The sequence below is a fragment of the Bos indicus genome, chromosome 16 (assembly GCF_029378745.1).
Source record: "Bos indicus isolate NIAB-ARS_2022 breed Sahiwal x Tharparkar chromosome 16, NIAB-ARS_B.indTharparkar_mat_pri_1.0, whole genome shotgun sequence".
NCBI classification, from domain to species: domain Eukaryota; kingdom Metazoa; phylum Chordata; class Mammalia; order Artiodactyla; family Bovidae; genus Bos; species Bos indicus.
In genome coordinates, this window is record NC_091775.1 from 67,648,979 (window position 1) to 67,666,922 (window position 17,944).

At 39.0% G+C, this 17,944-nt stretch overlaps 1 protein-coding gene across 3 annotated transcripts in view; it reads left to right on the plus strand.

The window, feature by feature from the left end:
* HMCN1 (hemicentin 1) overlaps positions 1-17,944 on the plus strand; it is a 538,929-nt gene that overhangs the window by 134,717 nt on the left and 386,268 nt on the right. For all 3 annotated transcript variants that reach the window (XM_019976773.2, XM_070768574.1, XM_070768576.1), the window contains exons 3-4: positions 10,924-11,082; positions 12,646-12,768. In XM_019976773.2, the coding sequence (XP_019832332.2) occupies positions 10,924-11,082; positions 12,646-12,768 (282 nt within the window). The remainder of the gene's footprint in view (positions 1-10,923; positions 11,083-12,645; positions 12,769-17,944) is intronic.

Consider the following 17,944-nt stretch of genomic DNA (forward strand, 5'->3'; position numbering starts at 1 on the left):
CAAGAAGCCATCTTTTTTCTTCTTAGGTGTTGAAAAAGTCTCAAGAATTGTGGAATCTTGGTTTCGGTATTGACTTTGAGTATTATTTGCTCAGTTAACCTGTCAGTTGTTGGGAGCCCTTCCAGACACGTATCAGTACCCCAGGCATCTCTAACATCAGGTAGAGATTTGATAGCACTGGCCTGTCTCACCAGACAGTACCTGGGCCTTCTGTGTGCAGTGTCTGGGACCCTCTGTTGGTGTTCGAGGCTGATATGGACTTTCTTGGGCAGGCATATCCCACTGTTGATTACTGGTCCAGTCACCAGCTAAGTCCCTCAGGTTTCCATATATAAATTTTAAACTAAGTCTCCATTCTTCTTTATTCATGTTGATTTAAAGAAAAAAAACTCCCCAGGTAGCTACTGTCTATATGTATTAGTCTCGTCCTTTGAGATGATGTAGCTCTTAGTTAACCAGTCTTGCTTAGTGACTACTTACTAGTTCTAAGAATAATGACTTGTCTATCTCAACTTCCATATAAATGCAATGTTCATACATTATAATGATTTTATTAATAAAAGTATATTCTGTTGATAATTTTTTGTCCAGACCTAATATACACAGTAGAAATATATTTTTATCACCTTAAGTAAAAAGAATCACAACAGTACAACTTCCTCAGTTACTCAGAAACACAGGTAATGTCAGTTATGCTGGAAACATAAAATCCACATGTGAATGTTGGAACAGAAAGGAAGAGATTTTAGTGGGCAAGGAGAGCCTGAGGAATTCAGAGGAACGGTAGAGAAAAGTGGAACTGAAGTGGCTCAGTCGTGTCCGACTCTTTGTGTCCCCATGGACTGTAGCATCCGTCCATGGCTCCTCCATCCATGGGATTTTCAAGGCAAGAGTACTGGAGTGGGTTGCCATTTCCTTCTCCAGGGGATCTTCCCAACCCAGGGATCGAACTTGGGTCTCCCACATTGTAGGCAGAAGCTCTCACCGTCTGAGCCACCAGGGAAGTCCAAAGGTAGAGAAGGGTCATAGCAGAGAGAAGACAGGGAGAAAGAAAGCCTTCCTGAGGAAGTGTGAGCAAGGTGAAAGCTTAGTCCTCAGATAAGCAAAGATGATTAGCTACAGTGACCTCTTTGCTGGTGCGCTTGTCCTCCCCTGGCTCCTTCTCACTGAGCAAACAGGAGAGCCATCTGATAGGAGACCAGTGTGTGGATGCTTAGTCACTCAGTTTTGTCTGACTCTGTCACATCATGGACTGTAGTCTGCCAGGCTCCTCAGTTCTTGGGATTTTCCAGGCAAAAATACTGGAAAGGGTAGCCTTTCCCTTCTCCAGTGGATCTTCTTGACCCAGGAATGGAACCGGTATCTCCTGCAATGACAGGTGGATGCCTTACCACTGAAGCTGCCTGGGATGTCCTGTTCCAACCAGGAACCAGGGCAGTGTCTTAATCTGATGGGAAAAGAACAAGGTCCCAATAGAAAGGTACAGAATGCTTGAAAAAGGATAGACTTCTCTAAGTATCAGGGAAGAGGAGAATTACTGAAGTGTATTCTGAGAATTCCAAGGTATCATTTTTGTAGTTTTGCATTTTCGCCTAGAGTTAATCCTGAACACGTCTATATGTCTTCTGATCACGAGAAGCTCTATGGTGGTATTTTTGTTGTGCTTGGTTATTTACATGCTGTTTTCCTCTCGAAACAACCATGTGTGTCACGCTGAGTCACTTCAGTCATGTCTGACTCTTTGCAACCCCATGGATTATAGCCCACCAGGCTCCTCTGTCCATGGGATTCTGGAGTCGGTTGCCGTGTTCTCCTCCAGGGGATCTTCCCAATCCAAGGATTGAACTCAGGCCTCTTATGTCTCCTGCATTGGCAGGCAGGTTCTTTACCACTAGTGCCGCCTGGGAAGACGTGGAAGGACCGTGGTCTATTATAATTCATGTACATTATGCAGCTTTTGAAATATTTTAAAGTATGAAGGCACAGTATTTTCTGACTTATTAATCAAGTGCCTGGCGTATACATTCTTTTAACATTTTTTAAAATTTATTTTTAATTGGAGGTGATAAGTGCTTTACAATGTATTGATTTCTGCCATACCACAACACGAATCAGCCATTAGTACACATGTATTTCCTCCTTTTTGAGCCTCCCCCACCCCACTCCCCTATCCCACCCCTCTGGGTCATCACAGAGCCCCAGGCTGCGCTCCCTGTGTTACAGGCAACTTCATACTAGTTATCTGTTTTACACATACTGGTGTAGCTATTTCAGTGCTACTCTCTCGGTTCATCCCACCCTCTCCTTCCCCCTCTTGTCCACAAGCCTGTTCTCTACATCTGTGTCTCTATTCCTGCCCCGCAAATAGGTTCATTATACCATTTTTTTAGATTCCATATATACGCATTAATATTGTTTCCATGCAAGTGAACTGAATATCCTCTTAAGGCTCAACATGAAATAAATTCCAATAAATGGAAAGGTCAGTTTCAGAAGAGTTAGACCCTTACTACTGATAAGTGATAACCTGAAAGCCTGGAAACGGTTGTTGTTGTTAAGCTTCAGCGTTCCTGGAACTGAGGTCAGCAGTTCTTTGATGCCTTGGTTTGGATTCCATCTTCTTCAGCCTAGTAAAGGCAGCATGGTGGACTGCCTGGAATGTGGCATCTTCTTTTTTTGATTATGGGGATTTGAAGTCTGGACTCTGAAATATTCTGTCTCTTAGTACATCCCTGCCATATTTTCTACAAGTGATGCAGACCAAATGTCACTGATGCATTAGGATTCTACAGTCATTCTGATTTATTTCATACTTGCTTGGAAGCAACTTTAAATTCAATTCAATGTAATTTAATGGTTTCCACATGTACATTCTGTTTTCTTGGTTATAGAATCACACGACTGTATTTTTAGAAAGTGAACTGAGGGTTGTAAACTTTTGTACAGTTTATAACGGAGTTTCATTCCAAAATTTTATACATAAAGGGAAAATTGTGCAAATAAGACATTCAAAACCACGGGTGTTCCATGTGAAAGGAATACAATTGCACTCTGAAACTAGGCTTAGTAAATGGTAGCCATGTTAGAATAAGGGTCAATGTTGTAATGCCAACGGGCAGTCTTTTGGACTCAGAAATGAACCTGCCAAAAATGTTTCATTTTTTTGGTTGCTTAGAGTTAGGCGTAACTGGAAAACAATTGGTACAAGCACTAATCCATTGAAAATAGATGATGAGAATAGAATTGAAATGGTCTGGAAGAGAAATAATAAGGCATAGGCAAAGGCCCGCTTTGAGATTAATCTTCTTCCTTCTCTGATCCTTTGTTTGATGAGCAATTTTCCCATTAGGTTTTGGGCAGAGACTTGATTTTTCTTTAATGCCTGTCAGGGTTTAAAGGTTCAGTTTATTCCAGTACTACTTCCCCACTGTTTTGTATTTAGAAAAGACTACATGGTAATCTGTTTTATTACTCCCTTGACTGATAGGATTTCTGTTCATTTTTATTTAATCTTTTTTGACAATAATTTATTTTCTGAACATAATTATCACTGTATTTCTGAAGTTACAGTTTTCTTTTCCCCTTTGATCTCAAGAGCAGTTTCCCGTGGAAGGTCGCATGCTTCTGATTTTTTTTCTCTCTTTGTGTCTTTGGCAACGTGATCAATTGTAGCCATCAGTAGAATTATAAAGACAAAATGATGCATGAACCTACTAATACAAATCAGTTATGTGTCAGAGTTTAAATAAAAACACAACCTTAACAGAGTCAGGCCCTTCTTACATATATTTAGGGAATTATGCAATTCAACACATTATGCAACTTTATATCATCACAGCCTTCATTTTCATGTATGTTTACAGGTTTATATGTGATACATATACATTGCTGTGTTTGTTTTTATATATAAATATAAAATTTGACCTTATGTTGGGAAGCGGGTAGAGGGTGGCAGGGAGGGAGGGGGAGAGAGAAAATGGGGGGAAGGCAATCGATTTAGGGGAGTTAGTTTTACATACTACAATGCATATTCATATATGTATTGCTTAGTTAAAGAGCAGCTTTTGGCACTTGCATTCTTAGGAGACTTAGCTCTGGAGTTTTATTACTTGAATTCCCAGGGATGGCGGAGCCTGGTGGGCTGCCGTCTATGGGGTCGCACAGAGTCGGACATGACTGAAATGACTTAGCAGTAGCAGTAGCAGGCCTGGGTAAGCTCAGACTGAATATAGCAAGTAAGTATGTGTAGTTTCTGTCAAGATTGCTTTGTACAGTCTCATTCACCCATTTACCCACTACTCATTTGTTTATCCACTCATTCATCAAGCAACAGTGGAATACTGAGTTCCCCTTGAAGCAGTGATCTAGTGGGAGGAAGCAGATAGTTTATAAATACAAGTCAGCGAATGTTGTAATAGAAGAAAGCACAATATTCTGTGGGCATCAGGAGAACACGAATCTTTCTTCTGCTTTTTCAGTGGTTCTGATAAGACACTTGCGGTCACGGAAGTTGATGAAGGAAACTAAATGCCTCGGTGGAGTCTGTGTAGACTCTCAGGCCAGGCAAAATTGAGTTCAAATCCCTGCTCTTTTAGTTACTGATTGTGTGATTCTGGGAGAGGGGTTTTTAAGATTTAGTGCTCTGTCAATAAATGTGCTAGAAATGATCTCTACTTCATAAATTGATGTAGAGAGTAAATAACATAGTGTGTGAGACACTGCTGTCTCAGTGCTTGGTGCAGAGTTGATATCCACTGAGTTAATACAAGTAGAGTGTCTTATTACCAACAGAAGTGTCAGTTAAATTAATGAGACTTTTCATAGGTTTAGGTTCATCAGTTCTAAATTTCTCCACTGTAAATGTTTTATAGAATATTATTTTAGATTTTTACTTGTTATGCAGGTAAAAACAGAAAACATTAAGACTTTTAAAGGACTACCTTTTAAGTTTGGAACTAGAAACTGAAAACAGTTTGTTTTTATAGTTCAGTCACAATCCTATTGTCCTAATTTTATAATTTGTACATGAGTTTGACACAAATTAACCAAAGTATATGACTTGTGCGGCGTATTTATAAGCATGGACCTTGGACATTTTGACAATGGTTCTCTTTAGTCCTATTCTGACAAATCTGCCTTTTAGCTAAATTTAATGATCAGAAAATCAGTTAATTACTTGGGAAACATTATAGCAATCCTGTGAGTTAAGTTTCTGAGATATTTTATACATTTATATAAATATGTACAAATTTTATTTATAAACTTTGTGTATATATAACACATATATTTTAAATGAAGCAAATGATTTACAGATTTCTGGAGTAGATTTTAGCTTGATTCCTAACCCTTAGGAAATTAAAGCAGCTTGAATTTTGTTTCTGGTAACTTTTTCATAAAGGCAAAGTTCATGGAAGACTTTCAGATCAAAGCAACAACCTTAGAAATAACAGTCTAGAATGCAGCCTACATAACTAAACCAGACATATTACTCTGAAGCAGTGCTGTCCAACAAAAAGAATGTGAGCCACATAGGTAATTAAAAAACAAAACAGTTGAAAATAATTTTAATCATCTATATAATCCATTATATTTAAAATGTTATCATTTTACCATGTCATCAGGATAAAGAATTAGTGCTTCTTCAGTTTTTAAATTTAAATTAATTGAAACATTCAGTTCCTTAGTTTCACTAACCATATTTTCAGTGCTCAGTCACATACGGCTGGTTAGTGGTGATGATAATGAAAAGAAAGTGAAAGTGAAGTTGCTCAGTCATGTCCAACTGTTGGTTGCGACCCCATGGACTGTAGCCTGCCACGTTCCTCCGTCCATTGGATTTTCCAGGCAAGAATACTGGAGTGGGTTGCCATTTCCATCTCCAGGAGATCTTCCCGACCCAGGGATTGAACCCGGGTCTCCTGCAATGTAGGCAGACGTTTTACCGTCTGAGTTACCAGGGAAGTTATGATAATAGATAGCACAGAACCAAAGTCTTCCTTTTATTGCTGATTTTAGTGGTTATTTATGATTTAAAATGATTAGAAAATTAGACTCAAGTATTAGAGGCTTTTCTAAAGCTGTAACATTTTAACTTCTTTTGGACAAAAGAAACTTATTTTTCTTTTCAGGAACCTGCTTGTACGATGAGATAGACAAACTTCCAAGGATTCTAGTAGTCTCTAGAGTCTACTCCTGGATGATGCTGAGGGATGAACATCCTGAGGTCCTCTTAGGATAAATTTGAATGCAAGTCAGGTGGCTCAGAGATTGTTCTTCACTCAGTAACTGGACAGCATTTTCATCATTCTTGCCATTCCTAGTATGTGTCTCTGGATACGACTTAGCTATTTTGATTTTTGGCCCGCTGACAGATGACTTCTCCTAGGCCCTTGATGCTGCTGCTGCTAAGTCGCTTCAGTCGTGTCCGACTCTTAGTGACCTCATGGACTGCAGCCTACTAGGCTCCTCCGTCCATGGGATTTTCCAGGCAAGAGTACTGGAGTGGGGTGCCATTGCCTTCTCCGCCCTTGATACTAGATGACAGCAAAAAAAACAAGTTAATCTCTACTAGAGTTATTTAGCACACAGCATTATTGTATACTTGGCCACTTAACAAATGCTGTGAAATGGATAATTTATATAGTGATTTATACTCAGATGCACAGTATCAAGTACAACTGAGAAATTTTTTTCCTTTTTTTTTTTTGCTTCAGCTTGTGAAAATACAATGAAAGTCGTTCGGTCATGTCTGACTCTTTTCGACCCCATGGACTACACAGTCCATGGAATTCTCCAGGCCAGAATACCAGAGTGGGTATAGGAGTGGGCAGCCGTTCCCTTCTTTAGAGGATCTTCCCAACCCAGGGATCGAACCCAGGTCTTCTGCATTGCAGATGGATTCTTTACCAGCTGAGCCACAGGAGACACCCAAGAATACTGGAGTGGGTAGCCTATCCCTTTTCCAGTGGATCTTCCCGACCCAGGAATTGAACCGGGGTCTCCTGCGTTGCAGGCAGATTCTTTACCAACTGAGCTATCAGGGAAGCCTGAAAATACAATAGGAATCTAATAAATTTTTGAGCAGTCCAGGATATTCATTACCGATATACAAAGTTGGCTACAAGTATAAATTATTCCTAGCCAACCTACTAAAGTTACCAACGTGCCCAGTAGCTATTTCCCACTTTCCTAGTACACACATGCTCATTCAAGGGCATTTGCTATATGCAATAACCCCCCCCACCCCCCCCCCAACCACCAATAATTGTTCTGCCATGGAAAATGTGTTACATAAAGAAGAAAACAAATTAGAGTCCATCTGAAGAGTGAGTGAGAAAGTACATCTGAATGGGAGAAAAGAGAACATTTTCAAGAGAGGAAGGCATATTATCTCGAACTTGGAGAATAGTTCAATCTGACAAATATTTACTCAGCAATTACTGTATGTCAGCAAATGCTATGATCTGAGGACTCAGGATTTAGCACACCATTACTGCCATCAAAGAGCTTTTGGAAAATGGAAGATTTTAGACATGCACACATCGGTGAGGAATGTTTGATGGTTGAGATGGAACAGTAGAAAGAGAATTTAATTGAAAATACTAAAGGAATTAAGGTGTGAAGCAAGGGGCATAATTAAAGAATAGAAAATAGATTAAAAGAAGCAATTTTTTTCCTCCGCTTTTATTGAGGTATAATTATTATGACATACAGCACTGTATAGGGGCTTCCCTGGTGACTCAGTGGTAAAGAATCTGCCTGCAATGTAGGAGACCTGGGTTCAATCCCTGGAGAAGGAAATGGCAATTCACTCCAGTATTCTTGCCTGGAGAATTCCATGGACAAAAGAGCCTGGCAACCCATGGGGTTGCAAAGAGTCGCAAAGAGATACAAAACCAGAGAGATATCTCTAGTTTTATATTTCTTTGTGCAAAGGTCAAACCAGAGAAATAAAAAAAACATTTTCCCCTGTGATGAGAACCAAGTTTACTCTCAACAACCTTCATATGTAACATACAGCACTGTTGATTATATTTACCATGTTGTACCTTACATTCCTAGTACTTATTTTAGTTATAACTGCAAGGTGGTACCTTTTGACTACCTTCATTATGTTCCCCCTCCCCCTGCCTCTAGTAACCACAATCTGATTTCTTTTTCTATGAGTTCATTTGTTTCTGAAATGTAATTCATCTACAACACAATTCCTGTTACAAAATATAGTGATTTAATATTTCTCTACATTTCACGATGATTATCATGGTTAAGTCTAGTTACCAAGGAAGCAGTTTTTGAAGAGGGAGCATCAGGAGATAGAAAGCTAGAGAGAGAATTTGATCCAGCACAGTAGTTAATAAAAGATTTTAGTAGGAATGTGATCTAGGCAGCTCTTTACTTCAGGAAATATAAAATTTGGTGGTCGGAAGAGCAGAAGATTAGATAGGAGGCTATACTTGTAATACAATTAATGATAAGAAGAGTGAATTGTAGGAAGTAAAGGGGAAGGGAGGGGACAAATTCATAATGGATGTAGAAGGAAAATGGTTTGGCCACTGATTAGGTGAAGGAAGGCGGGGGCGGGGTCAGAGGTGACTCAGGATTTGAACTAAACCTCTAGGCAGGCAGTACCCACAATAGGGACGATACGGTTGAGGAAAATATAAAGAGTTCCATAGTAGATGCCCTGAATTGTAGATACCTGTAAAACATCTAGAAGTAGATATCTAAAAAGCAATTGTAAATAGAAAATTGAAATTTGGGAGGTAGGTACAGTCTGAAGATAGATGTGTACAAGTTTTTGAGAACAGTATCACTTGTTAAACTAGATGCTGTGAAAATGCATTATCAGTAACAGAGGATAGGAAACATTTAGTGCAAAAATAGAAGGACCTGCTAACTCAATAAAATTTCTGGGAGTCCATAGCTGTTATCTTCTCGAAAGTCACTACAGTATCCAGCCCCCTACTATTTAATGACGTGATTTTTGATGTGTGACATTGTAAAGTGTGTCTCAGTTTCAGAAGTAATTTGTAACAGTTGGTGCTTGGTTCCAACTCATTCCACTGATGATGTTTAAAAGCCAAAAGCATTGAGTGGGATCCAGTGCAAGAAAAGATTGCTCAGGTGGTCCAGACTAAAGGGTAAACAGTTCTAATGTTTGGTTTTGTATGACCCTGTTGAGACCTCTGGTGCTCAGTGTATCTGTATCAAAATTAAAGACTGTTTGGACTCTAGGGAAAGCCACAGTAGGAGAATCAAGTAGAATTTCCAGAGTTTAGAATAAAACCTTATCAAGTAATTCTTTTCATTTTGAGAAAGAGCTCACTCTTACTGGGTTCTGGTGGACTGTGGAATCACAAGCCCTCCCACCCCAAAATGTTCCCAAGCTGCCCTGCTGTTTATTTGACTGCCTTTTGTAGGCATGAGCTGCTTAAGTACAAGATGCTTTGGCTTCTTCATCTGTGTGCCTGAATCCTAGCAGGGGGTTTAAGCACTTACTCATTGCTCAAAACATCCTGGTTAAAAGTTCATTCCTTGGCCCTATAGTTATTGATATCTGCTAAGGAAACATGAGGAAAAAAAATATAAAATTACTATAATATATAATATATATTATAGATATACTATGATAGATTTGTATTTATATCTTTAAAATAGAGGAAGATTTGAAAGAACATTAATGTTCAACAGTAGAGAAATGCCTGACTAAATTATGGGATGTAGACAGAATATTTCACAATCATTAAAAGCTGTGATTTTGAAAAAAACATTGATGACATGATAATATAAGTAGGCTATAGTCCTAAGTTTAAATTATAATGTCTAACACTGTACACACAGCATGCTGAGTTCTATCTTTAAATTCATCTGTGCTTGAAGGAAATATATGTGGCAGGAATTCCTCTTAGGGCGAGGGCTGTTTTTGTTTAGGATGATATATTGAGCCTAGTAGTAGTGTGTGCTCAGTTGAGTCTGACTATTTGCAACCCCATGGACAATAGCCCATCAGTCTCTATCTATGGAATTTTCCAGGCAAGAATACTGGAATAGGTTGCCACGCCCTCCTCATGGGATCTTACCCACCCTGAGTTTGAACCTGCATCTCTTGCATCTCCAGTATTGACAGGTGGATTCTTTACTGCCAGCACCATCTGAGAAGCCTATTTTGAGCCTAATACAATAGCAAATAAAACACAGAAATTATGTGTTAGTAGTAAAAATGAAGCAGAGTGAAAAGAGTTACAATGGGGCTGTACTTTACATAAGGTGGTCATGGAGGTTTTCTCTGATTGGTCACATCAGAGCAGAAACTTGGGGTATAGGAGATAAACCAGTCTATTTGTTTGCTGGTGAAAATGATCCAGTAAAAAGAAAAATTTTGACAATGGAATGCAGAGAAGGGATGGTCACAGGAACTATGTCCTTGATTAGGCACAGGTGAGAAGTTAGCCTTAGCTGTGAGTGAAATGATTCCTTCACCATGAAGGCAGGGCATGTGGCTACTATTATTGTAGGTTAAAAGTTTATGAAAGCTCTCTATTGATTGCATCTATCTTCCCAGTACAATAGAGGGAAGGTCATCAAATAAGAGTCAGAATAAGAGAAGAGGAGATGTATGAAATAGTCATGTATGAGAATGGGAGTCAATCAATATTTAATTACAAAGTATATAATAATTTCTATTTTGTGTATCTGGGGTGAATTTTTTATTTATCCGTAATTACAGTTGTTGTTGTTTTTGTCTCCACGTCACTTTATATCTTTTCCATCTCCTTGTAACCAAAGTGGTTAATCCAGTGGCAAACGGACAGAAAATAGAAATGAAGAGAACTTTCTTGGTTCTTGAGCTTCTAAGGCAATTTGTCGTAACTATCTCTTTTCTGCTAGTGAAATAATAGGATTTTTCTCATTGTTTCTCAACAGGGTGGTGGCGATTGTCCAGAAATGAGTATCGGAGCTATAAAAATTGCCTTGGAAATTTCCCTTCCTGGGTCTTTCATCTACGTTTTCACTGATGCGCGATCCAAGGATTATCGACTCACTCATGAGGTGCTGCAGCTTATCCAGCAGAAACAGTCACAGGTGAGTAGGAGTCAACCCCCTAGCCCCCAGTCTTCCATCTGAATGCAGCTGTAAGAAATACAGCATGTAAGAGATTGCCTCGACTCTCACTATCCCATGTGTGGCAAATGTCAACAGCTACAATTATGGATCCATATATAAGGGCTCCAATATGTATGTATGTGTGATTTAATGTAAATAGATATGTGATATTTGTACATAGCATGTAAATGCATTGTTTCACAATATGAAAAAGAAATGATTAGGGTTTAATTAAGATATTTGTTATCATCTTATCCATATAACGGACAAAAGCACAGCCCTAACAGAAAAGCCTGTGTTTCCAATGTCACCTCCTATGTGAAATCTTGTCTGAGTCAATTACTCATTGTATCAGTTAGCTATTGCTGAGTAACAAGCTGTTCTAACTCTCAGTGACTTAAACAATAGTCATGTATTTCTCACGTGTTTGTCGGGCTCAGTTGCCCTAGGCTCTGCTTGCTCACTTGTGTATCTAGGCATAGTTTGGTTTTGGCTTATCTCAGCTGAGCTCTGGGTGACTTGGCTCTTCCTTGCAAGTTTCTCCACCTCTTTCTGAGACCAGTAATCTAGTTTAGGTATGATCTTGTCATGACCAAGGCAGAAACACTAAGAGATCAAGTGGAAATACACAAGGCAATGGCACCCCACTCCAGTACTCTTGCCTAGAAAATCCCATGGATGGAGGAGCCTGGTGGGCTGCAGTCCGTGGGGTTGCTACGAGTCGGACACAACTGAGTGACTTCACTTTCACTTTTCATTTTCATGTATTGGAGGAGTAAATGGCAACCCACTCCAGTATTCTTGCCTGGAGAATCCCAGAGACAGGGGAACCTGATGGGCTTCCATCTATGGGGTCGCACAGAGTCGGACACAACTGAAGTGACTTAGCAACAGCAGCAGCTTGAGTATCAGTTTGGAACCAGTAGAATGTGCATTTTGCCTTGTTCTTATGGCCAAAACTGCCAGGAGATCCAACCAGTCCATCCTAAAGGAGACCAGTCCTGGGTGTTCATTGGAAGTACTGATGCTGAGGCTGAAACTCCAATACCTTGCCCACCTTATGTGAAGAGTTGACTGGAAAAGACCCTGATGCTGGGAGGGATTGGGCAGGAGGAGAAGGGGACAACAGAGGATGAGATGGCTGGATGGCATCACCGACTCGATGCACATGAGTTTTGGTGAACTCCAGGAGTTGGTGATCGACAGGGAGGCCTGGCGTCCTGTGATTCATGGGGTCGCAAAGAATCAGACACGACTGAGTGACTGAACTGAACTGAACTATGGCCAAAACAAGTCAGATTTCCAAGCTTTGATTCATAGATGACAAAGTAAATTTTACCTCTTTTGTAAAGTTAACTTCAAGATCACCTGTAAATTGTGTGAATCAGGAAGATACACACACACACACACACACACACACACATACACACACACATATCTCCCACTTGCCTGGCAGTATGTTAATATACAGTAAGTGCTCAATAACCATATGGTTATTTCCCCAAATCCTTTAAATTATCTTCTTTTTTTCAAAAACTGTAGGTGGTATTTGTGCTTACTGGAGATTGTGATGACAGAAGCCATATTGGATACAGAGTCTATGAAGAAATTGCCTCTACAAGTTCTGGTCAAGTGTTCCATCTGGACAAAAAACAAGTTAATGAGGTCAGTTTAATAAAGTGGGGCTACTTTATTATTCACTACCTTATCAATATCAGTTGGGCAAACCTAATTGTGTCAGTTTTGATTTCAAGAACAATTCAAACAAAAAGGCTTTTCCCCCTGGGCTACATGTTAATAAAGGCATTAAACTGATGTGCAGAAGCATAGGTTTATCTTGTATTAATTTCTAGACACTGTTATGCTATACTGATAAATTATTTAGATTTGAGTATACATTTATTTAAAATTCATTTAGTGGAACTTGAAAATTGTTGTAGTTTTTATTGTTTAGTAAGGTTAGTTTTTATTTCTGATGTAAAGCTTTTGGATAACTGGTAAAATGAGGCTTGATTTGACTCTTCCTTGACTCATTTTACATTTGTTCACTAAACTAGAATATAAGAAGTTAGTTATTGAGCCAAATTCTAATGAAGTTTGATCTGTAAAATAAAAAATAAAATCTATTGCCCAATAACTATATACTTATCTAAAAATTTTTATGATAGTCTATAACGTATATATTAAGAAAATCTTTGTGGTTTCTAAAAATGTGTTTGAAGTATGTTTAATTGTCGTGATTCTCTCTTTCTGTTACTTCGCCTTGACCCTACCTGTGATGATAAAATTTTGTTTGCTTATTTGGCTCCCAGGTAAGTTTCTAGGAACATGCCAAAAAAAGATAAGCTATTACATTTGCATAATTCATGTTTGATTTGTTATGGTCAGGGTATCTATCAAATTTTATTTTTTGTTTGTCATTACTGCAATTAGTATTAAAATTTTTCTTAATGAACAGTTTTCAACTATTGAAGAATAACAGCATGATTAACTGTATTGTGTGTGTTTCTATAAACACACATACATAAATATATATCCACAGATATATACACACATACTCATATATATACATACATATGGATGTGTGTGTGTTATTTTCCTCTTTTTTTGTGATCTAATATGTGGTAAACAGTGAAGTTTCTGATATGAGCTAAAAAGATGGGGTTTTTTTTCTTTGTAACACAGGATTTTACATATATATAATATATATATTATATATACATTTATATATTTATAAAAATTTGGCTATAGATATGCTCTATATGCTGTATAGATATGCTCTATATCCATATATAGATATGTTCCAGATATATATAAAGTATCTGGAGCATATTATGCTTAGTCAAATAAGACAGAGAAAGACAAATACCATATATTTTCACTTTATATGTGGGATCTAAAAAAAATAATATAAATGGACAGATGTAACAAAACAGAAACGGACCCACAGAGAACAAATTTGTGATCACCGGAGGGGAATGGGTGGGGAGAGGGCAAAATAGGTGAAGGGACTTAAAAGGTACAAACTAATAAGCATAAAATAAATAAGTTTTAAGGACCTAATGGACAGCACAGGGAATATAGTCAATAAACAAGTTCTGATCATTTCATGACAAACTTCCTTGTCTTGAAAGGAATGGTTCACTATGTTCTCTTACAACTAAAGAGTTCCTATTAGATCATGCAGGAACTAACGGCACATTGCAAATTTCTAGAGTAAATAATTTAGTTAAAATATTTTTTATTGATATATGATATACAAACATGGAATATTGCTTTAGTGTAAACAAATTTTCTTGTAAGAAACAGCCTTTGGAGGAAACTTGACTTGAGTCCGAATTGTGTCCATTGTGGTGGTTGACTCACTAAGTCATGTCTGACTCTGTGACCCCGTGGACTGTAGCCTGCTAGGCTCCTCTGTCATGGGATTGTCCAGGCAAGAATACTGGAGTGGGTTGCCATTTCCTTTTCCAGGGGATCTTCCCGACCCAGGAATTGAACCCGGGTCTCCTGTGTTGCAGGCAGATTCTTTACTGACTGAGCTACAAGGGAAGCATCCCTGAGCTTTGAGGGAAGCTATGAGGGAAGTGTCCCTCAGTGTCCACTGTAGCAATTCAGAAATGCCTGCGCAGGTCTGACAACTACAGGGGGAGACCTTAACAGTTATTTGAATAAACATCTGCATGAGAGTTTGGTTGCCTGAAGTTGGAGAAGAGTGCAAGGTGTCTCTCTCTGGAACTAGGTTTCTTGTCCTTTGACCTTGTGTTTGACCCTAATGATGGGAATGGCAACATTTGGAGTTGTTTTTAACATGGGATTATGTACGACTTGGGTACAGTCAATATCATTAGCATGAAGTAGGGCATAGTGGAGAAGAGCATCACTCTCTTTTATCAGTGAGGATACCACCCACTTAGGGGGTTATGAGGCTTTTGGGGGAGTGGTAGTGGCATTCAGTGCAGACAGATGGGGCATTGATGGCAACAAAGTATACCATGCCCAGAGGACAGGGTGGTTCCCAGCAGAAGGTACTATAGAAGAGAAGAGGTGAGAAGAGTCATGGCCACGGTCAGCAGGCACCTAGTGCATTTGAAAGAGCAGCTGACTGAACCTGCACGCATAACTTGGAGATTCTCAAAACAAATTGGATGAACTTCTAGACCTTTGTCAACAAAGGTCTGTCTAGTCAACGCTATGATTTTTCCAGTAGTCGTGTATGGATGTGAGAGTTGGAGTATAAAGAAAGCTGAGCGCTGAAGAATTGATGCTTTTGAACTGTGGTGTTGGAGAAGGCTCTTGTGAGTCCCTTGGACTGCAAGGAGATCCAATCAGTCCATCCTCAAGGAAATCAGTCCTAAATATTCATTGGAAGGACCGATGTTAAAGCTGAAACTCCAATACTTTGGCCATCTGATGCAAAGAACTGACTCATTTGAAAAGACCCTGATGCTAGGAAAGTTTGAAGGCAAGAGAAGGGGACGACAGAGGATAAGATGGTTGAATGGCATCACCGACTCAATGGACATTAGTTTGAGTAAACTCCAAGAGTTGGTGATGGACAGGGAGGCCTGGCGGTCTGCAGTCCATGGGATCGCAAAGAGTCAGATACAACTGAGCGACTGAACTGAAACTTCTAGGGAGAACCTTATAACTTTATTGTTGGGTTTCCCTTGTGGCTCAGTGGTAGAATATCCACCTGCCAGTATAGGAGACACAGGTTTGACCCCTGGGTCTGGAAGATCCTTTGGAAGGAAATGGCAACCCACTCCAGTATCTTCTTGGGAAATCCCATGGAAAGAGGAGGCTGGCGAGCTACAATACATGGGGTCATAAAGAGTCAGACATGATTTAGTGATTAAATGATGACAAACATAGGACAATATTAGGATTGGGTCCCAGAGCTAGACTATAACCTTGTCTGTCCCATTAGTGTGACAATTTATATTCATACACTCAGAGAAAATTGACTTATGAAAAATTGAAAATACTATTGTCTTAAATGAAGATTATAAGCCCTACAGAGGTACAGACTTTCTTATTAAACAAATGGGGCGATGCGTAGTCCTAAGAAAGAATTCTGTTGTTCAGTCACTCAGTCGTGTCCGACTCTTTGTGACCCCATGGACTGCAGCATACCAGTCTTCCCTGTCCTTCAGTATCTCCTGGAGCTTGCTCCAACTCATGTCCTTTGAGTCGATGATACCATCCAACCATCTCATCCTCTGTTGCCCTCTTCCCCTTGTGCTTTCAATCTTTCTTAGCATCAGGGTCCTTACCAGTGAGTCAGTTCTTCACATCAGGTGGCCAAAGTATTGGAGCTTCAGCTTCAGCATCAGTCCTTCCAATGAATATTCAGGGTTGATTTCCTTTAGGATTGACGGTTTGATCTTGCAGTCCAAAGGACTCTCAAGTGTCTTCTCCAGCACCACAGTTCAAAAGCATCAATACTTCTGCACTCAGCCTTCTTTATGGTCCAAATTACCAACTAATTTATAGGAATAACAGTTTAAAAATTTTGGTATAAATTACAGAAAATTGTATAGATGTAGATATATCACAGAAAGTTAACCCACTGCTATGTTAATAGTCTTTTTCTCCTAGATTATCAGTTGATACCCTGATCTTTAAGTTCAGCTAGGCAGAAGAGGACTAGATAAAAGCATTACTAAAACTGCCCATTTTTATAAGCTGGAGTTTAATGCCAACCAGGATGGACTTTAATGTTTATGTCAACCATAGCAATTCTAATCCCCCTTTCAGTTGGTTCATGAAAGGTCATTAAATCTCAAAGAGACTTAGCTAAGGATGTCTTGGAAAAGATATTTTCTGTATATTGTCCTGCATGGATGTAAATCCCAAGTCTGGTGCAGACATCTTCATACAAGTCTGAGCTTGAAATAAATATGAGGGGGATTAAAGAGCTAAGGAAGTCCAGAGCCTTTGGATTAAGTCAACATTCAGACCATCCTACCTCTAAGCTCAAGAATTAGGGCAGTAATCTTTTTGTTTAAGCCAATTAGAGTTGAACATTACGGTACCTTACAAATGAATGCATCCTAACTTATAAAAGTGAAAAGTGAAAGTGAAAGTCATTCAGTCGTGTCCAACTCTTTGTGACTCCATGTCCATGGAACTCTCCAGGCCAGAATACTGGAGTGGGTAGCCTATTCCTTCTCCTGCGGATCTTCCTGACCCAGGAATTGAACTGGAGTCTCCTCCATTGCAGGCAGATTCTTTACCAACTGAGCTAGCAGGGAAGTCTTCCTAACTGATAAGAATTCTGTATTTTTTGGTGATACGGTCTCTGTAAGTCCCAGTTTCTTTGTAAAAGAGAATGGGGATATGTAAATATAAAATGGAGATAGTAGAATTATACATTTTAGGAAGTTGTTATATTAAATGAGATAATGCATATGAAATGTTCCTCCCAAGTTCCAATATAGGTTAAGTGCCCAATAAATGTTAAGTAGTATTGTTTTAATTCTTATAGTGTTGTTATTTTGCTTTCAAAGTAGGGAAATTGTGCCACTGTGTTTGTTAGAAACCAGATGGTTCGTTGTTGCTGGGAAATAAATTTGAGTGGGACAGTCTGGGAAGAGGCTGGAGAGATGGTTCTTTTTTTGATGTGTGTAAAAGAGATATTCTGAAGGGGTTTCTGGAGCCCCATAAACCAATATATTCCTTAAAACCACCAAAGTAAATGATTTTTTTAAAACAAAAAGCAGAATGACAGTGTTAAAATTGGATTTGCAAAATTTTTAGCATGTAATTTAGCCGTTTCTCTTTTCGAATTGTTCCAGATTCTCCTATTATGTAAATATTATAAACTCTAAGGAACCTA